The sequence below is a fragment of the Diaporthe amygdali genome (genome assembly GCF_026229845.1).
Source record: "Diaporthe amygdali strain CAA958 chromosome Unknown NODE_32_length_550834_cov_65_698784, whole genome shotgun sequence".
NCBI classification, from domain to species: domain Eukaryota; kingdom Fungi; phylum Ascomycota; class Sordariomycetes; order Diaporthales; family Diaporthaceae; genus Diaporthe; species Diaporthe amygdali.
Genome location: NW_026517052.1, coordinates 292128 through 318420, shown reverse-complemented (window position 1 = coordinate 318420; position 26293 = coordinate 292128). Strand labels below are relative to the sequence as shown.

General features: G+C 55.6%; 6 protein-coding genes across 6 annotated transcripts; 4 read left to right on the top strand and 2 right to left on the bottom strand.

The window, feature by feature from the left end:
• Positions 1–3618: 3618 nt before the first annotated feature.
• Positions 3619–5037, top strand: J7T55_009588 (uncharacterized protein; the record flags this gene model as incomplete). Its single annotated transcript, XM_053132662.1, has 4 exons — positions 3619–4027; positions 4090–4655; positions 4721–4854; positions 4935–5037. The coding sequence occupies 4 exons, from the start codon at positions 3619–3621 to the stop codon at positions 5035–5037; spliced, it is 1212 nt and encodes a 403-aa protein (XP_052989420.1).
• A 1362-nt stretch (positions 5038–6399) lies between these two features.
• Positions 6400–7826, top strand: J7T55_009587 (uncharacterized protein; the record flags this gene model as incomplete). The annotated part of the gene is made up of 3 exons (XM_053132660.1): positions 6400–6608; positions 6700–7505; positions 7591–7826. The coding sequence occupies 3 exons, from the start codon at positions 6400–6402 to the stop codon at positions 7824–7826; spliced, it is 1251 nt and encodes a 416-aa protein (XP_052989419.1).
• A 979-nt stretch (positions 7827–8805) lies between these two features.
• J7T55_009586 (uncharacterized protein) lies at positions 8806–11217 on the bottom strand (the record flags this gene model as incomplete). The annotated part of the gene is made up of 1 exon (XM_053132659.1): positions 8806–11217. One exon carries the CDS (start codon positions 11215–11217, stop codon positions 8806–8808), a length of 2412 nt encoding a protein of 803 aa, XP_052989418.1.
• A 7317-nt stretch (positions 11218–18534) lies between these two features.
• Positions 18535–22301, top strand: J7T55_009585 (uncharacterized protein; the record flags this gene model as incomplete). The annotated part of the gene is made up of 2 exons (XM_053132658.1): positions 18535–20043; positions 20370–22301. The coding sequence occupies 2 exons, from the start codon at positions 18535–18537 to the stop codon at positions 22299–22301; spliced, it is 3441 nt and encodes a 1146-aa protein (XP_052989417.1).
• A 1242-nt stretch (positions 22302–23543) lies between these two features.
• On the top strand, positions 23544–24605 carry J7T55_009584 (uncharacterized protein; the record flags this gene model as incomplete). Its single annotated transcript, XM_053132657.1, has 2 exons — positions 23544–23762; positions 23910–24605. 2 exons carry the CDS (start codon positions 23544–23546, stop codon positions 24603–24605), a joined length of 915 nt encoding a protein of 304 aa, XP_052989416.1.
• Positions 24606–24925: 320 nt separating this feature from the next.
• Positions 24926–26001, bottom strand: J7T55_009583 (rrna-processing protein efg1; the record flags this gene model as incomplete). Its single annotated transcript, XM_053132656.1, has 3 exons — positions 24926–25461; positions 25523–25738; positions 25794–26001. 3 exons carry the CDS (start codon positions 25999–26001, stop codon positions 24926–24928), a joined length of 960 nt encoding a protein of 319 aa, XP_052989415.1.
• Between the last annotated feature and the right edge of the window lie 292 nt (positions 26002–26293).

Sequence of the window (26293 nt, the reverse complement as noted above, 5' to 3'; positions counted from 1 at the left end):
GCTTAATATCAATAGTGTTGTACCTCGGTAGCTACGATGCTACGCCGTTACAAATCCCACGCGTGCTCGCAAGCCTGGGCATCTCGTCTTTGGCTGGGCGCCTTGGTGGCTGCATGAGGCGTGCAGCCGCCATGTGAACGAGCCTGTTCACCCCCACATTGACGCTGGAGAAGATCAACAAAATGGGGGAAGTTGGCAATGGTAGCAAGCTACTAGAGCAATGGGTTGGAATGTGTGCACAGTTTCGCTCTTCACAGGTAACCCTGCCTGGCGACTGCCTCGGTCGCCCTCCTGCGAGGAGGCTGAGAATGATCTACACGGCGCCAAGTACCGGACTGGGGTGATGTAATCCCTTGGCTGGCCGTTTAACATGCAACCGTGCAGATCCGGATGAACGGAGTGTTGTGGGTTGTTATGCTCACTACATAGTCGATCACAGATCTACGACGGCAGTATTACATACTAGAACGAATTCACATTGACAATGAAGCTTCCGAGTAATACATTGGATAGTTACTAAAGCTTTGTCTCACCACACTACAACGCTATAAAGATTCAGTAACGCACTCACTACTGGACATGAACGTACATTACGTTTTCTATAAAGGTCACTAGAAGAGGGAGCGGGGTTCTACAATTGTCTTGTGGATCAAAATATTATGTGAAGCTTATACTGTTGCTGTAGTTGGAGAAGGCCCTGAAGATCTTGAAAGCCTGGAGCGGAAGTCATCGTGTACACCTCGAAGATATAATACAGGCTGTTGCTTTGATTGAGTTCTGAGGGCTAATCCAATGTGATCATTCTCGCCTGAACCCTGGTATTGGGGTTCGTGGCCGTCCAGAGATTTCTCGGAGTCAATGACCTACCAAGGTACTCCAGCACAAAAATCTTGCTGAAATGGAGATTCTGACTTGTTTCTTGAGTCAGCTCTAGCTCAATGCTTCCTCAAGTACATGTATGTGGCTTTCGGTGACTAGAGTATGTTCTGTCAGGTCCAATGTGCATGTTGAGACCTGGTTGAGACTTGAACCTGATAGATTTACCTGAGTCTTAGATTTCAGTCATAACGAATTTACTCCGAGGCGCCCTGGGGCGATTACTCCTTACTCGTGCCCTCCTCATTTTAGAGCGGCTATGTTTCGACGTTACACTCACTGCGAATTTTGGGCGTGAACTGTTGTGGAGAGCCACCGTATGCCTAGGTAGATACTGTCTTCATCCACGCCTATCATGCTCCACACCACACCTTCACCTTACCTGATTGATCAATCTGTAGCAAAAGTAGCCTTCGTGAGGAATGCGTGCACAGAATAGGCATATAACAGGTACTTGGGGGATTGCAAAAACACCTCTAGGAGCACTTGACTACATTCCCTCTACTCACTACGATGGCACAAAGATATCGCAGTATCTTGATAGACCTGTCGTTATTGTTGTTATTATTTTTAGTGTGCCATGTGCTTTGCGTCTCGGTGTGCCCTGATATGACAGTGCTTAACGAGACTCGGGGGGGTCCTGGAAAGTTTGGCCCCCAAGCGGGGCTCATCAGATCAGGGTTCCAAGCTGTGTAAGATGATTGGCGAGGACCCATATGAAGTGCCGGGCAGGCCTGGTTCCTCTTGCCCTCGTCGCTCTCCCATCCAAGCTCCGTGCATATTATCATGCGACCATCAATGCAGCCCTGGATCTTGACGGACGACGCGTCTATCTAAACGCACAGCTTTTCACGACCACTTTGAAGATGCCTGTGCTTGTGCTTGTGCTTGTGCCTGGGCCTATGCCTAGGAGCCGAGGCCTCCGGACTTGGCGTTGACCATGGCACTGTCGTATTAATGTTCGTTGTTCTTGTATGCTCTGGCGAATGCGTTATTGGGCAGATGCTTTGGAGTCTTCAACAAGCCATTTTCGCCATCTCAACTGCTTGGGCGTAGTAGAGAGTCTCCCAGGACAGAGGGGAACCACCGGTCAAGCTTGCCCAGCCTAGCTGGTCGCTTCTCCCTGACGAAAACCATCCAATCGACAGCTTGAGGGTGAGAGGAACTGCCTCGAATAAAGAAGGCACGCAAGATTACAAGAACCGAAGGCGCGCGGTAGTCCACAGCAGCAATGGTCGGTCCCGTCGTTTCCTTGATGGGACACAAAGGTGTAAAACGGTGGTTGGCAGAGTTGAGAACTGTGGATCCCATGAGCCTTTTATACGAGCTGCGGTCCTGTGCAGCAGAGTCAGACAGCCAGTGACGCCGTCAAAGAAGCAACTGCTACGAAGTAACCCTAGCCGGGCACGTAAATCAGTGGCTTGCAGAGAACGTTGGCAGAAGCTTGGAAAGTCTGACAGTCGCATTGCTACGGTCGGAGTATTGAGCTATCGTCGATCAGAGGGTTCGCATCTCGTTGACCCCTTCCCAATCAAGGTGATGGGCCCAGGTCGGGAGCAGCAGCCGACGGACGGTTTTTTTGTGCGCAAAGTCCAAGATACTCGGCATCCCAGGCGATCTGCTGGCACGCTCAAGTAGAGGGTACACTTTTCCTTTGTGCCCCACCGCAACTGCCATCCCACATCCCTACCGTTCCATGCCCATACAGACCACACCACAGTCCGCACCTGCATAACGTGCACGCATAGGTCTGTCTCTTTTTTTGCACTTACCCTGACCTCCCCTCCTCTTTCTCTCCCGTCTTCTTGTCGCGTCGAAGCAATCCTCATCCCAGCCTGCTTTTGTCTCTCTCCTCCTCTCCTCCTCTCTACTTCTCCCTTCCCCCAGCTCAGCTTCCATCACCCTCTCCCGCCACGTTCACCCCGAAATCCACCCCGTCGTCTCTTCTCGTCTCGACGACCGCCGCTCTCCATCACCCCCCTCCCTTCGCCTTAATACGCGATCGCCGTCCCCACCTAAACCTCGGATTCACCCTCCTCTCCTTCGACCGCCGCATTCACCACTGTCCAGGCCTCCACTTTTGCCATCGCCTCGACCCTTGTCGTGCCCGGATCCAGGACCTCTGAGCATCCTCCCAACCTCTGCTCTCCGACCCTTAGTAGCAACAGCAGCGCAGCGGCAGCAAGCAGCAAAGCAGTGTGACAGTGCCTTATCGCTGCTATCTTCCCCGCTCAGTAGGGACCATCGCCGTGTGTTCACTCGCGCCCGCGAAAACCACCACCACCACCCCAAACGATTTTGCCCCGCCGCAAATCCTTACTTGCACGTTACGTACCTTAACGTAGGTCACCCTGCCCCGCCAATCACCATCATAGCTCCAGTCCCTGTCCCTGGAGGGAAGCTTTCTCTGCAAATGCACCCACCCACACTCACTGCCTCCCCAATCTCCTCCAAGCGCACAGATGACCAAGACTCGACTCGAGCTTTCCCTTTGACCACCAACCTTGATTTCTCCCTTGCGCCAGTTCAATCAGGCACTTTCTGTTTCTTCCCAAGCAACCCCCACGACTTTGTTTTCCGAGCGCAAGGCTCAAAAGCTAACACGATCTGCACCACCAGCTCTGAGCCGTGCTAGACTCTCCATCGTGCGACCGCCACTTGAATCCAGTCACCACTGAATTGGTTCGCGCCCAGCCCCACCTACACCACACCACCAAACACATCGACCAAACCAACCCTACCATGTCTGCCAACCAAGACTCCCTCTCTCCCAATGGAGATGACCTTGCTGTCGGCCTGGACCGCGTCAAGCTCGACGACGGCGAGCCGAGACTCGGACCTGACGGAGAACCCGCACCTCGGACCGACGAGGAGTATGCTCAAGCTCAACTAACCCTGCGCGCTATCGTGTCCTCCAAAGAGGCGGGTGTCATCATCGGAAAGGGTGGCAAGAACGTCGCAGAGCTTCGTGACGAGACTGGAGTCAAGGCTGGAGTAAGCAAGGTCGTGCAAGGCGTTCACGACCGTGTCCTCACCATCACTGGTGGATGCGACGCCATCTCTAAGGCATACATGGTTGTCGCCCGCGCACTGTTGGAAGGAGCACCTTCCATGGGCATGGGCGGCGTCCTCTCGGGCAACGGAACGCATCGTATGCAACCCCCTCCTCGTTTCGACTTTGCGCCAGGCGTGACTAACATTCCGGTCGCGCAGCTATCAAGCTCCTGATCTCCCACAACCAGATGGGCACCATCATCGGCCGCCAAGGGCTCAAGATCAAGCACATTCAGGACGTTTCAGGCGTGCGCATGGTCGCACAGAAAGAAATGCTGCCACAGTCGACTGAGAGAATCGTGGAGGTGCAGGGAACACCTGAAGGCATCCAGAGGGCTACCTGGGAGATCTGCAAGTGCCTGGTGGATGATTGGGAACGCGGTGCGGGTACCGTGCTGTACAACCCCGCTGTGCGAACCGCCCCGGCGAGCGCCATCGGCGGCCCAAGTGCCTATGCCAGTGGGCGAGGAGAATATGCTACCCCGTCCCGCGCCATCCGAACCGGCAACGGCGCCGACTTCAGCAATGGCGCGTCACCCCGCAGCTTCAATCGCCCCAACGCTGAGCTCGGTCGAGGTCCACCGACGCATGATGAGAACGGCGAGGAGATCCAGACTCAGAACATCAGCATTCCAGCTGACATGGTTGGCTGTATCATTGGCCGTGCTGGTAGCAAGATCAGCGAGATTCGCAAGACCTCTGGTGCGCGCATCTCAATCGCAAAAGTGAGTGGACTGCAGAACATACGACGCGTGACCCTTTTGTAGGTTGTATAACTAACAGAACAAAGGCACCTCATGATGACACTGGCGAGCGCATGTTCACCATCATGGGAAGCGCCAAGGCCAATGAGACAGCTCTGTTCCTGCTCTACGAGAACTTGGAGGCTGAGAAGGTGCGCCGTAGCCAAGCTCCTCCTCTAGAGTAGGGGCGTCGGCTGGCTGGCGCTCGGGAGGGTCCTTGACGGAGGTTAATGTTGAGGTACTCGTACACTTCACTCCTAGGGATCTCATAATTATGGTCGGGTTTGGCCACCTCACGCTCAAAATGATTGGGGCTTCTCCAGATCTGACTTGCCGCAAGGCTGAAATTTTGGGCGGGGAGTGAGGAGCCAGGGCAAAATGATGTTACGACAATTGGTCTTTTTTTTTCCCACCGAAAAGCATTTGGCTTTTTTTCTTTCAAATTCTTGGAACTGGTTTCACTCCTTACCTATGCTACGTATTGTTTTAGGACGGGGCTGGAGGAGGCTACGACGGCAAACCTGGGTCCTGGCTGAGAGCGGCCGCAGGAGACATTCGCATGAATGGACCAAGACGGACTACTCCCTCCCACAGACCACACACCCCTTGACACCCACTCACCCAGGCCCGATCGCACTGGAGTTATTTCCTAGCATGGCCTACATCACATCCAGAATCGATGTCTCCATGGACCGACGAGAAGCGCCATAATCTCGTTTTTGACGACACGACACGACAGGACGGCCCTCCAGGATTCGACTTGTGTCGAGATGTGCAGTTTTGGCCGTCAGAGCAGATCAGATACCCCTTTCTCCCTAGGACTCGAGCCATTTTTCGGGTCTTTATGTTATTCTTCCCCCGTTTCTCTCGACACATGAACTGTCGCCTCGGCACCTATCATCAAAGAATCCAGGCCTTTGGCCAGGCTCAATCACTATCCCAACGACATAATCTCGCAGCAACCCGAAATTTCCGCTCTTCCCCAGTTTTACTCGCTGCTCTCAAGGCTTTTGACCTTTTTCTACGACAACCGATGAAGCAGTCCCACGACTCGTTACACTGATGGCTCTCACGGAGCGAGGAAAAATGGATGAGAATATCTAGCGCAGATGACAGAACCATAATGACAAGGCTCGCGAACCAAACAGAGGTATTGCCTGTTCAAAGTGATCTGACATGGTGGCGCACCGTGATGAAGCCTCAAAATATAGTGCAGCACAGTACAGTACATGCATATGCCACCTGGAGAGACTGGGCGACATGTTACCTTGCACCCCACGTGGTGTGCCTGGAGCTTGCTGGTCGCGGGCCCGGGAGGACCCTGAGGAGCACCGCGGTGGGGAGAGGCCCCACCTGAGCTCAACGTGCATGCTTATCGATAAGTTAATCTCGGGAACTCGTCTCGTTGTCGCATATGAATGAGCCTTGAATCTCCAAGTCAATTGAAGCCAGCTTGTCAGCTTCGTAAACTCGTCGTGTCTTCTTCTCTTTGCGACCGGGCCAACCCCCCGTCCAGTATCTTTCCTTTCCTTAGCTCTCCAAACCCACGCTCACTATTGCCACCTACACATTTCTAAATCAGCAACATTCGTTCCCTTGGAGGGCTGTTGAGTGGCTGTCTTGCTTGCGCTCGCAGTCCCGTTTCTCGGGCCGAGTATCGAAGTGCTCACTCACCAATTACTATTTCACCAAGTCGCCGAAGAACTTGGCGCATACTGCTGCAAACATGGCCAGGTCCAAGCAAGCGATGCCAGTGCAAAGGGCGACGTCCTCCGAATACATCAGCAAACATGACAGATTTCCCAAGGACACTGCAGACGTGGCTGCCAGGGCCAAAACAGGCATTGCGAAGGTTGTGGCAGCGGCGCCCCGAGAAGACTCGGGCTCCGGGATGTTTCAGTTACTGATCTGTGTAGGAGGCATCTACGCTTCTTTGTGAGTTGTGCGACACCAGGATTGTCTTGATATCGGTTGTTGTAGATGAGAAACGACTCAGTACTGACCTGGCCCTGCTCCCGAATTGTAGTATCAGCTGGGCATGGCTCCAAGAGGGCGTCACAACGACGCCCTACACCAACAACGATGGCTCGACCGAGATGTGGAAGTTCCCCGTCTTCCTCCTAACCGTCCAGTCGATCCTTTCCTCCATCACCGGATCGCTGTACCTCTGGTGGTCCACACCTCGCGGCCAGCCCGTCCCGCCCATCATCCCCACGAACCGTATGCTCCCAGCGCTGATCCTGGTCGCCTTCACGCAGGCGCTGGCCGCGCCCTTCGGCATGGCCTCGCTCGCGCACGTCAACTACATCACCTTCACGCTCGCCAAGTCGTGCAAGCTGCTGCCCGTCATGTTCCTCCACGTCACGCTGTTCCGGCGGCGCTACCCGCTGCAGAAGTACCTGATCGTGGCGGCCGTGACGGCCGGCGTGGCCGTCTTCACGCTGCACTCGGGGAGCAAGAAGCACAAGTCCGGCGGCGCCGGCCCGACGCACAGCGGGCAGACGGCCTGGGGCATGCTGCTGCTCAGCATCAACCTGCTCTTCGACGGGCTCACCAACAGCACCCAGGACTACATCGTCTCCGAGTTCAAGCCCTACCGCGGCCCGCAGATGATGTGCGCCAACAACATGATGAGCTCCGCCCTGTCGGGCGCGTACCTCCTGCTCAGCCCGTACCTCGTCCGCACGGCCCTGGGCGAGTGGTTCGGCATGGCCGACGTGGCCGGCGGCGGCGAGCTGTACGCCGCGCTGGGCTTCCTGGCGCGGCACCCGGGGGCCTGGTGGCATGTGCTGGGCTTTGGCCTCTGCGGCGCCGTCGGGCAGGTCTTCATCTGTAGGTTTTCCGGCTCCCCTTTTTTGATCTGCAAATTACCGCTCCCCGGTCTCCTGCTGACCCATTCTTCTTCCTCACGAAATAGTCTACACCGTCGCCAACTTTGGCTCCGTCACCCTCGTCACCGTGACCGTCACCCGCAAGATGCTCACCATGATCCTGTCTGTCGTGTACTACGGCCACAGCTTGAACCACAAGCAGTGGATGGGCGTCGCGCTCGTGTTTGGGGGCATCGGCTTCGAGGCGTACCTGAAGAGGTCGGCCGAGTCGAAGAAGGCCGCTGAGAGGGCCGCGAAGGCAAGGGAGGAGAAGGCGCAATGAACAATGACACCTGGGGTTTCTGGGAAATGAAACAGGGATCGGTGGCGGCGGCAGCTGTTCAAAGTAGAATTCGTAGAAACCATAGAATTCATCCCACAATACAACACATCCAGAACAATTTACGTTTAATGCATCACTGTGTCTGACGCTTATCACGCCGTTTGGTAAATCACTGGATCGCACACATGAAGTCTTTTGGAATGTTCATAATATTTTTGTGCACACCGTAGTATGACTTTCGTTTCTTAGACTACCCTCAGAGTGTCCTTCACTCTTGGGCTGACCCTCCACAGCTTTCCGAGGTATCTCCTCCATACTTTGCTTCCTCATCATGTGGTTCGTAAGTCTCGCGTCTCGTCCTTCCCTTTCCATCATAAGTAAACCGAGCAGCGCTCAGTCTCATGATATCTTCCCCCTTTTCCCCGTCCTGATCCATCTTATGCTTGGGGAATCATGATTTGAACAAAGCAAGATACAGAACAGGTAGGAAACCAGAATGATGAAAGCTTTTCCTCATCATACGCCCTTCACACCCTTGAAACCGGACAGCCCTACCGCCTATAACAAAAAAACAACCCCTCGAGCGAGCTGTATTGTGATGATAGCTTTGGCCTCCCCAAATGTTGCCCAAAAGCATTCGGTACGTCTTTCAGAAGTGAACTCATGATGGCTCCCTTCTAGATTATACATTTCCATTTAAGAAATAAGGTGACCTTTCTGGCCACTGAGCGATCGGTATCCTCAAAAAGGAAGAGGAACATTCGACAAAGGAAAGTAGATTTGATTCAATGAAAGCTCCTTGGGGATGCTTGGAAAATTCGACTCCGGGGGTTGACAGTAAATTTCATGTGCCCAAACTCCGATTTGATGCGTGCGGTTTGTGACGAGCTATTATCAACGCGTTTTGCAAGTCATGTCGAGCAATATTGCGCATTCGGAAGTCGATGCTTTTTGTATGTGGTCGAACGGATCATCGGGTCTATATGTAATCGTCAATGGACCTGATAATTGGGGCCTCGCCTTTGGTAGGTGGGCTTCTAGGATCCGAGACTTGTCGAGGTCGTCCAAAGTGATTGAACGTATCTCGTGGGAAAGTAGACTCCCGTGGCGAAAATAAGGCGTCCTCTGGCGCTGGGCGTGCGGAGAAAAGTTGCTCGTTGGGGGTTGGAGGCACTTCCACGAAACGCATGCCGGTGAACTCAGCGAAGGAATTGTGAACCGGGTTGTTTGTTATGATCTCAGCTCGCGGTGACATTAGAGCCGCGCTCTCGGGCAGTGTGTTCACTACCTGGACTTCCCGTTCCGCCTTGGCGGGAGGGTCAGCACTTCCGGGTCTCGAAGGTGAACCAAAGTTCAGGGGAGTGAATCCAAGGCTACGGTTCTCGCCGAACCGGTGAGCCCCAAATCCAGGTGATAGTGGGGCCTTCGGAAGTACATCTGGCTGGAACGATCCAAACCCTGGGGACGGTGGGGGTTTCGGGAAATATCCCGAGTGATTCGACGATTTGTTTCCGCACACGGTTTCTTCTCGAATCGCCGGAGGCGTTTGAAACATTTGCGAGGGACTGAAGCGCCCAAATCTACCAGGATCAGCCTCATCCTCCTTCTCCATCCATGAGAAACTCGACGGTGCTGATGACGGACCGGGCGAGATTGTGAGTTGGTCCGGTGTAGAATTCCCGCGGGCGCGCAATGGCGAATTGCCCGGACTTGCGCTCTTTGCTGCGCTATCATCGTCTGGCAGAGGTGCTGTTCTCGGTTCCTTTGGCACATCGATGGCGTCCACGGATAGCGTCAAACGGTGCTTAGATGGGCTCCGACCACTTCTTGGCTTGTAGGCCGAATTCGGTGACAGCTTCCTCTTCGAGACCTCCTTCTGGAAATCCTGTAGGCAGTACATTAACCGCATATTGGGGCTGATCCACTTGCTCTTGGTCTGCGCCGCGTAATAAGCATCGTTCACACTCATTTCCGGGTTCTGGTAGATACCGTAGGCAATGATCAGACTGGCCGAGCGACTGGCTCCCTGTTGACAGTGCACCAAGACCTTCTTGCCGGCAAGTGTCTTTCTCTCGATTGTCTCGCAAAGAAACATCAAATCTGATCCAATGTCCGTGTTGTGGTCCCACGGTATGTGTATGTATTCCGGTTCCTTGGGAGTGAACTGCGCCTTTGGCGTGGTCGGGGTCATGTCGTCAGGTATGAACTCAAATGCAGTCGCAAAACTCGAGCTGGTCACAGCAGTGTCCGGAATTGGCGATGTATCCCCCATGGACTCATCTGTGTCAGTGGCCTTGAAGGTGAAAGGATTGGGAACTTCGCGAGCGACATTAATGATAACGTCGAATTTGGAAGCCTCCTCGGCAGTTGGCTCCATGTAGAGGTAAACTTCGCTTCCATAAATGGCAACGGGCCCATCGGGGTACCCTGGCGACTTCTGGTCCTCGTTGCTCTCCTTCTCATGATAAGGCTCAAAATCAAACGCAGTGCGGTTGGCCATTTGGCTCCTGATAGGCGAGTCCTCCTCCAAAATCGCGTCGTCCACATCGTTGGGTGAGGGTAGTTTACCAGGTCTGAGGAAGGATGAAAGACCAGACTCGTTGCGTTCAAAGACGGTCGGAAACGTCATGCCACCGGCAGGACCAAAAGTAGACGACTTGAGCCCACTCAGCATGTGTGGGGATGATGTAGAATGTTTCAGCGCTCTTCTCTGTGCGAGCGCAGGTATCGAGGGGCTTTGTGGAACTTCGAGGGTCGAGCGGCCAGCCAAGTCATCTGAGTTTGTTTTTAAGCTGAGCTGGCTTGGCTTTCTCTTCATGGCCGGGATTGTAGGCTTTATGAAAGACGGGGAAGATGGCTCAGACATCAGCGACGATGAGGCAGCCGAGGCCGCAAAAGGCGGCTGTATGGAGAGACCCTTCATGTTCCTTGGTCGACGCGGCGCAGGTGAGGTCATGGGGCGTATCAGATGATTCCTAGGTTCGGAAACAGCCAGGGTCGCCATGGACGGCAAGCCCCCAAAGTTGGTCGACGGGAATGCATTCAAGGGGACCAAGTTGACAGGAGAATCCGGCGACGAAGAAGGAGACGGGTCGGAGAGCGACGAGGAATCTGTGCATGACACAGTCGTCGTCGGAGACGAGTCCGCAGACTCAGATGTTTGAGTCGACGTACTGTCCCGATGCTGATGATTCGGTGGGATAGCTGGTGGTTGGAGTAGTTGTGAAGGGTCGGAAGGCAATTGTGGATTGCATTTTGATTCGATCCCCATCATTTTGGGATCGACGACCGTGACGGTGTCCTGATCTTGCATGGCCTGGTCTAGGTCGAACACTGACATGAAGGATGGTATCTGATCCTCGTATAATCGACGAGCCGACGTTGTATACATGGTCGTCTGACAGGCTGCAATGCTTGCTTGGGCAGTAGAGATGGGCGATGCTCGTTGACGAAGTGGGTTGTTTTTGTTTGGTTGCTTCAGGCAGACCTCCTCTTGACCCCTTGGAACAACCCAATACCGTTCGTGTCGCGCAGTCGCGGGTTACCACCGAGTGGTTGTCGCTGTGCAGCCGGGCCGCCTGTTGGAAAGGGCAACAGGCCGGGGGAAATTAGTGAAAGTTGTCGACGGAACAGGTCGGTAAACGGGACAGCGCTGCTGTATCCTGTGTTACACGACACCTGAGAAGCCCTCCTCTTTAGATGAACGAGTTGGCCTTGACCTTCGTTACGACCAGGCTTTCTCCACCGGATTGGTCTTGGAAAGGATGGGGGAGGGGCCCAGGTACCGGATGTCGGGAACCGGTGAAGGCGCAGTAGGGGAGAAGGATTCGTTGAAGTGGGCGTTGTTTGTTTTATTTATGGGATGCGCTGGGAACAATAGGGCTAAGCGGCGGAAAGGAATGGGAAGAAAATGTTGGAGATGCAGAAAAAGATGGAGCAAGAGACAAAGATGTCACCACATGTTTGGATCTATTTAGACCGCAACTCCAAAAGAACAATGATGATGGTAGGTGGTGAAGAGTGTGGTGTCGAAGGAGGAGATGAGACGAGAGACAGGTTGGTGGGCCGGGTCGGGACGAAATATCGTGAGGTCGAAGGCCTGGTAGGCTGTCTTTGTTGTCCTTGATGGCGATTCCCTCTATTCTTGGCCGCTCTTGACTCGACTCGACTCAGCTCAGCTCAACTCGACTCTTCTGCACAGCACCGCGCGGGAAAAGGGAGGCAGTCTGTTTTTGTGTTGCTGGCAGCGCTGAATCGCCGGGAGGATTAATTGGGATGGGGGAAATGGAGAGAAGAGAACGAGGTGACGAGGTCGAAAAGAGGCGTAGAATTGGCTCGACTGGGGGCCCTGGGAGGGGAAGCCAGCGACAACCAGGATGCGGAGGAAAAGGGTAAAAAGAGTCGCAGCAGGGGGGTCACCGGATTCACAGTATACAGTATGAATTCCAAGGTTGCCTGGGGATTGGATTGGGAATGGGACTGGGCACTGGGCAGAGGGCGAGGGAGAGAAAGAGGACCCTTGTTGTGTGCCTTGCTCGGCTTCCAGGCTTGGGTCCAAGGATCTGGCCTAGTCGCTCTGATTGCAGCGGCGGCGTTATTGTCGAGGACTGGACTGGGCTAAAGGCAAAGGCTGAACCGACGGCGAGACCCCAGGGCTCGTACTTGGTGGCATACACGGGCGCCAGATGCTCGAGTCGAGACGGGGAACGAGCGAGAAGAGGAAAGTTGGAAGAGGGTATAGTGCCGGTCGGTCTCAGGCGGGCTCCCAAGTTTAGCTGCCGTTGTGGTGCGTTGCTTGGTGCGGTGCGGTTCGTTCGTTGGTTCGTTCGTCGAGAGCGAGCGAGCAAGCAGAGGCAGAGCGTGGACACACACACGGAGGAGGGGGGTGGGAGGGAGCAACGCAGGCGCCCAAGTCCACTTTCAAGCGCGGAGTCCAGTAGCCCTCCAGCCACTGATGTGCGAGACGGCAGGAGGGGGCAGGGGTCGCTGGGCAGGGCAGGGGCCCAGAGGTGCCCTTTTCTCGGAGAACAATGGGGACGGCCAGGGAAGCTGCGTCTGGTAGCATGGTGGGTCCCTCCCTCCCAGCCAATGACCAGTGCCGCGACTGCAGGCGTTAGCCGCTACGGTGCATCTAAAAATAGGCGGGCGTTTCAGTCAACGAGCCAATGGGGAAGGGGTGACTTTGTCGGCCAAATCCAGCAACATGTACGAAGTACTCATGTATCCTTGTACCCATGTACCAATCCTCCTCTGCGCTGCTGCACACGCGCTCACATATACATACATACGCACACAGTACTCCGAATTAGTCTACGGTCCTCGGGAGTAATGAGCTGTGGTACTTGGTAATTTTAGACTCGCAGTGATCTTCACCTGTCCCAGGACAAGAGAACAAGAAGAGGGAGCAAAAAAAGAAAAGAAAGGGCCCGAACACGCTCTCCACAATCCACCGCCTGCGAGTCAATGGGAATGATTCCCTCCTCGACGGTAGCGAAGGGCCTACTGTGTGTTGTCCTGTCGCCTGTGTTGTGTTGTGTGCTGATCGCCTCCGGGCGAGTTTCAACTTCCGCCCTTGGTTAGCATCGTCACAGCACAGTACTTCACTGTACATACAGTGCCAGTCTACTACTGCACCGCATTCTGCCCCAACACACCCCCCCAGGCATACCAGCCAGTCAGCCACCCAGCCCTGCAAATCCCCAGCTGTCCAGTCCCACTTTGTTGTTGCAACCCGAGCATGCGGCACATGCAGCTTGCATCGCCTCAACCAAAGACGCCAGTGGCCAATGGTCAGCCGAGGGCCGCTGGCTTTGTATCGCAATCCTCCATCTCATCAGCCTGCCAGCCTGCCTGCTAGGCCTACTCTGCTCGGTACGAAAAGGAATGTTGGCCTTGATCAATAGAGCAGAGCAGTTCAAAGGCCCGGCTGTCCCGTGGGAATGGAACCTCGCCGCTCAGCTTGGGCAGCCTGCCCTTCACCGCTCCCGCACTCACCTCGGTCCAGGCCCCATTGTATCCCACGGCTGTGCTCCCCATCTCAGGCTCGTCTAACCTTCAGCCTCATCCTCCGTCGGGCGTCTAACACGGAGAGCGTAACCGAGCAACAGGGGAAACGAAACACGGCGGGCGGCGGGCGGGAAAACAACAGCAGACAAGCTGTGGCCGTGTTTGCCCACTCGGTGTGTCTGGACGAATCGAGCCTGGATGGCCCTGCTGACTGCTGACTTGCCGTCACGGGTGACTCTCTAACAACCGAGATCTTCAGACGACATCTTTTCCTGGACCCACCAACTCCCAAACATTCACCGACAGAGGGATCAAAGCTCGGCTTCGGAGTTGTGCATAGCTTTCCAGCTTGCTCGTTCGTTGTCGTCTGTCGCGCCGTCTTATTACTCCCAGACACGGGCACCCAAACAGCCAGACCCGACGGCAAGAGCCAGCGCCCTCACGGACTCTCAGGGTTATTTCGATCAGCTGTCGCTATATTTGCTCAGTGGGCACTGTGAAATGCTAGTCGATTGCCGAGCACAGTCCGATCATGGGGACATTGCCACTGTCCTGACTGCTTGTTTTCTGATACGACAACTTGAAACGAAGGGGCTTGGAGGGACCACAACGGAAAAGAAACTCCCAATTTGGCACCGCAAAAATCTTGCTGGGGTCTTCAAATCTTTGACTCGCAATTCATGAGCCGAGGTTTTCGCGTCTGATTGATGACGACAGGAAGTTCACAACACCACGAACGCTTGGATTGCCAAATATTTACTTTCTTTTCGAGACCTTATGGCCAGGCTTACTCCTTGCTGCAAGAATGAGGCCGCGCCTCAACCGCGCTTGTTGGACCAATTTTGTTCACGGTGGCGGCTACGGGAACCCCGACATGTGATGAGGCTGAGGTGTCTGCTGCGTACCCAATGACGGGGCTCTGTGGGGACGGAGTAGTATTTGGATATTTTGAGCCTCATCGTTCATGCCAACGACGAGGTCGCGTGCCCGCTCATTTTGAGCTCGCGATAGTTACTCTTCCTTTATCGTATCTAAGAATAGTCGGCATTGAGTCTTGATCACAAGCGGCTCAAAAACGCGGCCTCTGTCCGGATGATTGCCACCTCGTCAGCCAGAAAAGGTCCGACGGTATGGCCAGTAATCATCTGTCGGACGACTCAGGAGTTGAGTTGAAAGCTGGCGGCCAGAGGCTGGGTGGTAGCTTACGCAGTTAGCGCAGGGTTGCTAGAACGCCAAGGTCGCTTGTTTGTTTAGGTGCAGGCTTGGTAGAGCATCGTGACGATGATGCGACAGTAATTGCACCATACTTGTGCTGGGCGTGCCGAGGTGGTTGATGTTTGCTCAACTGGATACATCGCGTGGTCTATGGCCTGACAGAAGCATTTCGCATTCACAGCACTGTATACCGCTCTTGGATTCCCCGAGGCGGAATCTGAAGTGACAGAAAGCCTCCTCGGTCACATTTCTATCCTTCTAGATGCGCCGGACAGAGCTGATCTCCAGACTACCGGGACAACTCTCGGCGCATTTGCATTTTAAGCTCTTACCTGACCCATCCGCACAGCTGATCCGTAAGGTCGACAAACATACGCAATATTACCGGCATGTTGCAGTTTTGAATATGCAGAAGGCTCCACGACGAGACCTCGCGACAACAGGTCGGTCTGATCACACAAGGTTCGTCGATCTCACATGGGCAGGCCCGCGGACTCTTGCATAGAGAGCGCACAGTCCATCCTGCGTCCATACCTGGTTTCTTTGGGGATTGAGATGTTTCGAGCTAAGGCAGCGACGAACCTTAAAGGGACGTCGAAGCAAGATCGGGATTCCGGGGCCCGAGGGGGACAGGAAGAAGGTTGCAGGAAAGCTATATTGACCGTTCTCAACCCTCCCAAGGTTCATCTGAAGTTGCGGGGAGTAGGCTGCACGGCCAGTGTCACTATCGCCGACTCCAGGCTGACACGGCGGGGAAAGGCAAGCGAGCGAAGCTAAGCTGGCGAACACCCCTTGCTGGAACCATTGACGCCGTCCACGAGCCGGCAGTTAGGGCCCGGCACTGGTGCCGCGGAAACGTCGAGTAGGCCCGAGTTCGGCGCCTTGAAATCGGGTCCGGTAGGATGCCCTCGACTGGCCCATGGCTGATAGGAAGGCTTGGGAGAGGGACGCAGGAGCTCGATTGGGCAAGCCATGGTGTGGGTCTCTTCACATGGGAATTTGCCTGGTTCAGTTCACAAGAACTGCCAGGTTCTTGGCCTGGAGAACAAAGGAAACCCAGGGAGAACTAACCCTGAATCTAAACGGTCAGAGCGGAAAGGGAACGACAGCCTGGGCATGAGGGGTGCGGATGTTCCTAATCAAACCAAGCCAAATCAAGCTCGTTGGGTCGTTGAGGCCTGTCCGAGCTGCGCTATGTTCGCTCTGGTCACCGCAATATCTGGTCGCTTTGGATAATCAAATACCAAAGCAGCAGTGACTGTCACTGTCCTGACGTACAGGAGGATCCACAACCTGTCGCGACATGTCGTGCCCACCCACCATGCTCCAGCCGTCCGTCCAGTCAGGGCCGGTGGAGGCAGGCCTTTCAGAGCGGCCACCCTGCCCTGCCGCCTGCCCATCACACCTCATCATGCGCGTAATTTAGCCAGATGACCATCCCCGATGCAACTCAAAAGGGGGAGGTGCCGGGAGGGGGCCCTAGCGTCTACTTCGATGCACAAAGCCGACAAGAGGTCAGCGTCCTAAGCCCGTTGCGGCGACAGAGGCTGCTGGAGGTTCTGGCCGTTGGGGGTCGACAGTTGGCAGCATCCTGCCAACCAGCCAGTCAGGCGCCGTCGATGAAGATCTAATGCTGGGCGGGCACGCTCACGCTCACGCTCACGCTCACGCCACCGTCTGCCGGGTTTCAGGTTCCTCCTCTGATGGGGGGCCACCCGCTCGAATTGCGTCTGAGAGCTCGGAGACTTCTTTTTTGATTTGCGGGACTAAACAAGTGACCCGTGTGATGACCGGCCTTGTTGATGGTTGATCCCAGCTGTTGGTGAAGTTTGATTACAGGGACGGAGGTCAATCTTTTTCCAGCCAAAGTCTTCTCTCACTGAAAATGAAAATTCCCCTTCGAGATTGCGTATGACAAAATGAGAGACGTGCTCGGCTCCGCAACGAGCCAAGACATGCAAATTCGTCTTCCAGAAGACAAAAAGATCAGAAGAATCAGGCCCAATCTACAGACCCATAGCAGAATGCGTATGCGAGGCTCTGGGGCAGTTTTGATGGGGTCCTGCATCTTGCTTGCGACATCGAGACGTGGAACCTTATAATCAGGGTTACCCTTCGCCGATCCGGTGTAGCATCCCAGATCACGACGTCTGTCAGCCTTTTGCCATGGACGGTACAGAGTTTCTGGGTTTGCTATAGGCCTGTGTACTGCACTGTGATTGGGATTGACGGCCCACAGTCAAGTCAGCGCGGGTTACCATCGTCACGTCCCAAAGGAATTGATTGTCCCCGGGCTCGTGGAAGTCTGCAAATTGCAGTCTGGAAATTTCCCGTGGCACGGGCACGCATTGCTCGTGGTCGGATAGGCCCGCAGCCAGTCAGGATGCAGATGGTGGCACACTTGTTCTCCGCTTCCTGTCCGGTCCAGGGCTCTTGCTGGCACCGGTCGGCGGGATCCTGGCCAGATTTGCTCGTGAACAGACTCTGCAGGTTCTGGCGAGGCGTGTGATGAAGCTTCCACCCTGCCGGCGGCGGTGGCGGCAGGGACAGCAGCAGCAGCAGCCGGATGAGCAGGAGGAGGAGCAAGAGCAAGAGCAAGAGTAAAGCACATCGACAGTTTCGTGCAGCTTGCACCGTACATGTGCATTGCGCTCCATCAAGGTCCAAGTCAAGTCCATGTCCCAGGTCGCCGTCGACCGTCTCGGATCGCACAATCTCTTACCTTTTCCTGTTTGTCCCTTCTCGTTGCTCCCTCGTGTACTAGGTGTGTTAATCACCGTGCAAACGTATTCACAATTTCTCCTGCCGACCCATCTGTCGCGCAAAGACCTCCAGCAATCTGCTCCCGTCAAAACCTTGCTGCGAATCTACAGCGTTTCCTAATCTAAAGTGTGGTCTGCGGGGCACATACGCGCACACATACAAGCTTCAGACACACATGCACACCACATACAAACACCCAGTAGTACCCCTACCGTTCCTGCCCAAGGAACTGTCAAATTTAACCCAGATCGTCTCGACGGCGATTGCGACTTCGACCACTGTCTTCCCTCACCCCCTATTCGACCAATTGATCGGACGACCCGAGTCACCAGTAACGGGAGTCGCTGCTGCTGCTGCTTCGAGTGGCTTTCACGAAAGCTTGATGTAGCACCGCATAGTGACTGACAGACTGACATTGACATTGACACTGTCTTAATCCCTCCCCCCCCCCCCCGGCAGGGACATCAGACATCGGACATCAGACTCAGACACAGTCAGACCCAGGCTCAAAGACCCCAGACTCGCCCAACAGCTACGACAGGGTCTCGGGAACTATCGTCGCTCTTCTGGAATTAATCAATGCTACCAGCGAGAATCGAGCCACCGCCGCCAGGGTAGACTGGGGAAGACGCAAGGGACCAGCCGATGGGACCCTGATCATAATAAGGAGACGGGACAGGCATTCTGGAACAAAGAAAAGCAGAGGGCAGTTCGTGTGCAGGCCATGGCTTCCTCGTCAACGACCGTGGAGGTGTTTGAAGACGTTGGGTCCAGCGACAGGACCGACCAGGAGCTCGAGCTTGAGCTCCAACTCGAAACCGAAACTGCGGCCCCAGCCGCACCAAGTGCTGACCTCCACAGCGCCGCCAATCCTGTCGCTCCTGCGCCCGCGCCCGCGCCCGCGCCCGCGCCCGCGCAGCCCAGCGACAGCGACAGCGACAGCGACAGCGACGGCCACGGCCACGGCGACAACGAGGACGAGCACGAGGGCGAGCACGACGAGCAGCCTCACGACAGCCCCCGCCAGGGTGAGCAATCAACCGTAGACACTCACAAGCAGCCACCACCATCCGGGTCTTCTGCAGTGCATGCACACCGCGTCAATCACAATTCGTCCAAATTGCCTGCTTTCCGTCTCAGCGACCGCACCAGGGCCTCGCTGCCTCTTCCCGGTTTGCTACAGCGGGACAGCAAGCAACATCCCCCCTCATCTGCAGGGTTGTTACAGTCCCCACAGCACCAAGACGACCGCCGCAAGACCACAAATCCAGCGCTAGAAGCAGAAAATAGGCCTACTAGCAGTGCTACTGCTGACGATACTACCGATGCACAACATCACCACCACCACCACCACCACAACAACAACCACCTGCATCAACCCGTGCCCGTGTCTGCGTCCGAACCCTATCCTCCTTCTGACCAGCAATCCTCACCCGGCACGCCCCATTCACCCGCGACCTCGAGACAAAAACACAGCCCGGCACGATCACGGGCTAGCACCTACCAGACTGCCTCACCCTCCACCCCTTTCACCCCAACTGCCGCCAAGCGACCCGCTTCATTTCCAGTTGACAAGAGTCCTGGTGACGCCCTCGCTTCTCAATCGCCCACCGACGAATCCCCCTCCTTTTGGACGCCAGCAACGCGACCGCGCTCGCAGTCCATTAACGTCACTCCCATATCCAACAACGCCACCTCCCCGCCCACAAAACAACAGTCACAAGGCGTGCACACACCCGAGACTCCGTCAAAGGAGTGGGCTCACGATCAGCGAGCCCTCTTATCGCCTGCGGTAGTCAACGGCGACAATCTCCATGACAGCCAAGCTGAACGGCGGAGAACATCTACTTCACGACCACCAGTGTCATACAAACCACCGCAATCCTCATCAACCCCCGGTCGCCCTGTCATCCCTCCTATCCGCTCATTTCGCTCGTCAGGCTCGCGCAAGAGCCTCCAGCTCGACATGAATCATTCTTACCACCGCTCCTATGATGGTGGCCACGACTTTAGAGACTCCAACCATAGGGACCAGTCGCTGCGGGCGCTCGAAGGACGCAATAGCGGCGACTGGCCACGAGAGTCGGCCCCAGATGCGGACGATGAAGTCACGGCGACCATCGAAAGCGAGAACACTGCCGACATCTTCATGAGAATCGCACATGAAGACCCCTCATCATCCTCCCGACCAAAGAATGACGGTCGCGACGAGGATGATCGCGGCAGCACAGTGGTGAGTACTCATTTTTTTTCTCTCTCTGTGTTCATTGCCTCGACAATTCCAAGCTCGTGACGCTCCCAGTGTTGAACCTCCGTATCCACAAGTGGCCCAATTGTGGGATGAAGGGCGATGCCCGGGCCCCTGAATGAGGAGTACCTGCATGTTACGAGTCGTTGTGGAGACGGCCATCCTCAACATACCAATCGTGCTGCGGATCCATCCTTACCCATCCCGACGGTCATCACCCTTTATCTTTCTCCTGGGCAACGTGTTGCACAATCGGTTCAACATTCAGTGGCGCATGTCTCGAATTCTGCATGGAGGCTAACCAGTCCCAGTCTCGGGTCGCGCGAAACGGGCGACAACGGCCGCTTTCTACTGTAATCCCTTCATCATTCCAGAACACTACGTCCCCACCTCGGGTTTCACGGCGCCTCTCGGACCAGCAAGACAGGGCGTCCCGCATGAGGCGAACGACGGAGGATCAGTCGGTACAGCGCACCGAGAGGGAAGCGCCCTACCGAGGCAACACCACCGAGAGGCCTTCTCTAAGTCTCGATTCCACCCGAGCTCGGTCTACAGTATCGTCCCTGAGACCGTCGCCGATAACCCCTCGGACATACGGTGGCCTCGACAATACCGTTGAAGGCAGCTCCATATTTGCTCGGCGACCGGCGACTTCTGAGCATTCTCGGACGTCCTCTCACAGGCAGCCCAGCGGTCTCTCCAAATCATTCCAATCCTCTCCTCTTGTCCCAAAGAGTAGCGAGTCTCAACATCCAGGGGCGCCCCACCATGATGCGTCCGAGTCATCAAACTCAACCGCTGCGCCTTCGACAGTCTGGGATGAGCTCGATGAGCTAAAGTCCCGTATTCACCGGCTAGAGTTGACCGGAAAGCTGCCGAGGACATCAGGCGCCGCCATGTCGAGAGCTTCTGAAGAAAGGCCTCCTACGGCGGGGACTGGCGCGACTACGGTGTCTGGCTCGCCAAAGCGCGCCGAGGCGACCGGGGTTGCAAAGACGGAAATTCTGAGCATCACCTCCTCGCACCGGGATTCGCAGCCAATCTTGAAATCAGCCCTCTCCAAGACAAAGCCATTCGTGACTTCTGACGTTTATAGCGCTGTTGAGGCGGCCACTAACGATGCGATGTCACTGTCCCAGATGATGGGCATTGTCGGGCAGCCAGGGCCAATTTCAAGTGGTGCAAGCACTATCGGGGGAAGCGGCCAAGCTACTGTTACAGACAGGCTATTACGGAAGAAGGTAGACAGCATGTGTCGGAATCTTACCGAGTTGTGCCTTGCCTTGACAGAAGAGGGCAGCCAGCGCAAGGCCGCACCCCAGCAATCAAAGCCGGAAACTCGAGAAAAAGCACGGCCAAAGGAGCAGCAACAGCAACAGGAGCAGCTTATTAGTCCACCGCCCATCAAGGTCTTTACTGGTGCACCGCGGCGGGACACTTCTCAACCCGATGAGCCTGTTCCGAGTGTTGAGAATAGCATCAGCCCTCGCGCAACTAGGTTGGAGAAGCGGGCCACTTTCAATTTCACTACGCCATCTGTCCCAAGCCCTAGGTACGCACCGAGTGCTTTGGGTGGGGAAGCCACAACACCTGGACGGAAGTCCTCTCTTGTTGTGGCCCGAACACGCCGGGGTGTCACAGAGGATCCCGATGACCAAGGCAGGAAGACGTCGCTCCTTCGGACCAGGCGGGCGGGCACTGATGAGCCCGAAGAAGGACGCAAGACCTCTTTGCTCCTGCCTCCGCGTCGTGTAACCACGATCGCCCGCGGCAGCAATATTGATGATGAGCCAGAATCCCGGTTCAGAGCGCCATCTAGGGCTATCACGGAAGTTTCCGGCCTGAGGGTCGATGTACCTCCACGAGATCAAGACCTAACGCGAGGCTCTTTTCAGATGCAAGAACCGACATCCGCCAGCTCGGCCTTGCCTCGGCGCCGTTTGATCACATCGAACCTGCCGTCTGCAAGTGTTGCATCATCTCGTTACGCGACCCCTACAACACCCAGCTCCCGTCGGTTTTTGGGTGCTGATCGGTTCGCACAGGATAGGGGGGACAGATTCGACAGGGCAGACAGCAACACTGTCGCAGAAAGACTGGCCGAAGAGCGAGGACAGCGACAGTACTCGCTTGGTCAGTCGAATGGTTCAGTGGTTGGCCGCGACACTAGCATCAACCGCAAACGACACAGTGGGATTCCCAGCATCTCTGGGACTGCCTCCAATTTTGGTGGTTACAGATAATTGCGACAGACGTTGCACATGTACGACGGCTGGCATGATGATTCACGACACAGTAACGTGTTCAACTGTACAAAAGCGTCTTTTACTGCATTGAGAAGCATTTCTGCAAGAAGCCGAGATTCACGCATGCATCGCTGGTGTTTATCGATTTCCATTTCTTATTTGTTGTTCTCGAGGTGGTTTTCAGCATTTCCAGATGGCGCCCACAAGGCGTCGTCGTGTTCATATTAGGGGCTGGGTGTGGGCTTTTCCTTTCGCGGCGAGCGCACGCTCTGCACATATTGCGGTGCTTCGCTGCAGTTGAAGTTACAGAAACACATGACAAAGAAATTTCCTTTGTCAAGAAATGACGTCTGTACGACTGAGGAAGAACCAACGGAGATTCTGCATGAGATGGACTCCCACCAATTGCAGATATTTGCGAGGAGTTTGGGCGCGCAGAGCGCAATATCGATACCCGCCGGCACTAAAAGGAGAGGACGGCCTTTTAGATGTATATACTAGTCTCTTGCTATCTGTATGAGGCAGTTGCTATTAATGTATTATATGCATGCACATCATGACTTTGCCTGACAATGAGTGAGTGAGTTCGGGAAATGTGGGTGTGCCGTCGCCTCGGACTCGTCTTCGCCAGTGAGACCTCGCAACTCCTCTACATCTGCGTAAAATAGAAAACAGAGTAGGAACTTCATAGAAAGTTGTTCTCACCAAGGGACCTATCTTTTAGGGGACAAAGTGGTCGCGGCGCGACCAACCTGCAGGCAGGCAGTCTAGTTTACAGTGCAGCCTGATCAGACACAGTTGAGTCAGGCCGAGACAGCCTATGCTGTTGTTGGTGGCTGAGGCTTGTAGTAAGCATTTTCCGCGGCAGGAAACTCAACTCTTTCAACCTCCTGAAAATGAAAGAAAACAAAAATATGACAGGGGGTAAAAGACAAGTAAATAAAAACGAGCTGTCAGACACAAATTGACACAGCTTCGGATTCAATCTTAACCTTGATGAGCGTGCTTCCGCCTTGGTGGGTCAGTTCCAAGGTCATCATCGATCCAGCAGCCGCAAGGCTGTCGCGACACCCGTTCTGCGCAGTGTGTCGATACTCAAGACAAGCACCACAACATTCATTTTTGTCGCCTGCCAATTCTTCGCAAGGCCACACCAAGCAGCAAAGAAGCTTCTCTCGGGATCCGCCTGCTGCCAAACGGAGGTACTCGACTGAACCAAAAGCCACAATCCTCAAGACCATGGAGGCGGACGAGCTAGCTGCCAAGTTCGAAGACAAGCCCGCTGCGCGGGCCGGCGGCAAGGGGGGTCGGAAAGGGGCTGGCGGTGGCAGGCCCGGTGATGGGGGCAAGCAGAGGGAGAAGCAGGTCTCGATGGCGCTGTCGAGGCTGCTGCGGCACCAGGCCCTCAACGCGGGGATCAAGCTGGACAAGGAGGGGTATGCGCCTTTGGATCGGGTGGTGAGTGATGCTCTCGCGAGACTTGCCTTGAATTTTTTTATATGTTGGGTGATGGGCCATGGCCTCATATCCCTTGATTCATCAGCAGACATCTTGCTGTGGACTTCGGTCCTCGTCCGCACCCCGTGGCTAACAAGCTCACCACAGCTCCAATGGGGCGCCCTCCGCACCCTCAACGTGACCGTGCAAGAGGTCATCCAGGTGTGCGCCGACAACGAGAAGCAGCGCTTCTCCATGAAGCCGGCAGACGCGGACACGTCCAGCCCAGCCGGCGCCGCCGCGGACACCGACCCGGCGCACTGGGTCATCCGCGCCAACCAGGGCCACAGCATCAAGCTGGAGTCGGAGGCGCTGCTGAAGCCCATCACGCTCGAGGCGGGCAACGTGCCGCCCGCCGTCGTGCACGGCACCTACTTTGCCTTCTGGCCGCGCATCATCGAGTCGGGCGGCCTGCGGCGCATGGGCCGCAACCACGTGCACTGCTCCACGGGCCTGCCCGACGACGAGCAGGGCGTCATCTCCGGCATGCGCAGGGACGCCGAGGTCCTGGTATACGTCGATGTGGCGCGCAGCCTTGCGGATGGGGCCATGACGTGGTGGATCAGCGACAATGGCGTCGTGCTCACCGAGGGTGTTGGGGAGGAGGGGGTGGTGCCGGCGAAATACTTCAAGGAGGTCTCTGGGCGAAAGGAGGACGTTGGTACGTTATGGAAGGACGGTGAATGGGTCGCGGATCTGCCTGAGGACTTGAAGAGCCGGCCGCCTCCTGCTAAGGGTGGTAGGGGCAGAGGAGGCGGACGGGGTGGGAAGGGTGGTGGAAGAGGTCGAGGGAAGGGCGCGTGAAGACGTGATGTGGTGGCATTCCGCACGGCACACAAGGCGTGAGGCTATTGGAGAGAAGTTATGTCTCTTTGTCTGCTTTTGCACTGCTCTGCCTGGTTGGCATTCTGTCTATGCTAGCCACCCGGTCTGCAGTTGTGTATGTGACCCTTTCATAATTCATCATGCACACTGTTGCACCTAGTCGTGCGGCCTGATAAGTCGTGATATAAGACCCTCTTGAGGACTTTTACCGCATCCCAAAAAAACGTAGAATCATATTCCAATGATTATTCACCGAGCAATCAGCCACTGGACCACGGCATGCTGGCTTGTCAAGTAGCCTACAGCCCGTCAAACCCACGCTGCGAGCCAGTCACCTTTGAAAGCATCTCATACTTCTCCGTCCTCTCTCTATGCATAACCAGTAGGTGCTCCAGTACCAGCTCGGCGATTTCCTGCCTCGCGCCGTCCTTCCCAGCCACACCAGTGACTTTCCCCAGGTCTTCGGGGAACTCATCGCTGTCTTCGCCAAAGTCCGGATAGCCGTCAAAGATGTAGTTCGCGCGGGGATCCGAGTTGGTGAGGCGGTAGGTCGGCGCTCTCAGTTTCATGCTGTGACAGAGGGTCGTGACACGCTGCGTGGCGGGCAGGCTGTTGTCGTCCACGTCCACGGCGCCGTTCGTCCCCTTGGTCTTGCGCTTCGGGGGCGGCGAGAGGACGCCGTTAGTGCCGTCATTCGGCCGCTTTGCTGATTGGCTCGCCTGGATTGGGAGAGGACGGGGGAAAGGAAGTTGTTGCTTGGGGGAAGTGACATCTTGGAGGTTAGAAGGCATGAGTGACTGCGTGATCAGCCAGTCAATGGCGCACTTCGCGGCATCTGCAAATGCGTCGAGACATCAGGCACCAGTTCTATCATGTCAGGGGACGGAACCGCATACATTGCTTGGCGTCCTTCTTCTTCCCAAAAGGCGGGCAGCCAGTCTCGTCAAAGCCGAAGCCCGCAGCTGGGAATCTCTTGATGGCGGGCTCGTGGGCAAGAGACTCGCTGAGCTCGACCGTGCAAGTCCACTGGGGAGGCCCCTCTGCGCTTCTCTCACTGTGCATCCCCTCCGCGAACGTGATCTTCTTGCCCGTAGGATTAGCCTGTCGATATCCTTGTCAACATTGTTAGCATGTTCTCGCTTTACGGGAGGGTCAATGGATACTGACGACATAGCAGGCTGACATAGTCCACCTGCCCTATTTCTGGGAGCGGTGATTTTGCGCGGAAGCTGTCGAGGAATACCCGCTGGGCGTCGGTCAGATGGGCGGGTGCCTGATTCGTGAGCTCGTAAGCCTCCTGCTCAGCAACCCAGGCCTTGACCTCCTGGTACAAGGGGTTTGGAAAGGGTGGGTCGTTTCCGTTGGGAAGCGTCATGATCCGTTTTGAGGAGCGTTGCCAGAATCTCAAAGATCTAAGTAAGCCTTTGTATCTTAGAAGCAGGTGTCCGACCATGAACACAACATGGTCGGACAAGTAAGGCCTCCCTGGCGAGGAGCTCGTGGTTTATATTTGGCCAACAAGTTGCTCGGGTGAGGCCATGCACAAGGCTGAAAGGGGGTTGGTCGACCGTGGAGGCGTGGTCGGTAGGCCTCCCGCAGGGCGGACTGCGTTGGGCGGGGTACTGGCTGCAAGACAGCGAGACTTGCATTCAAGCTTGCATTCCTCG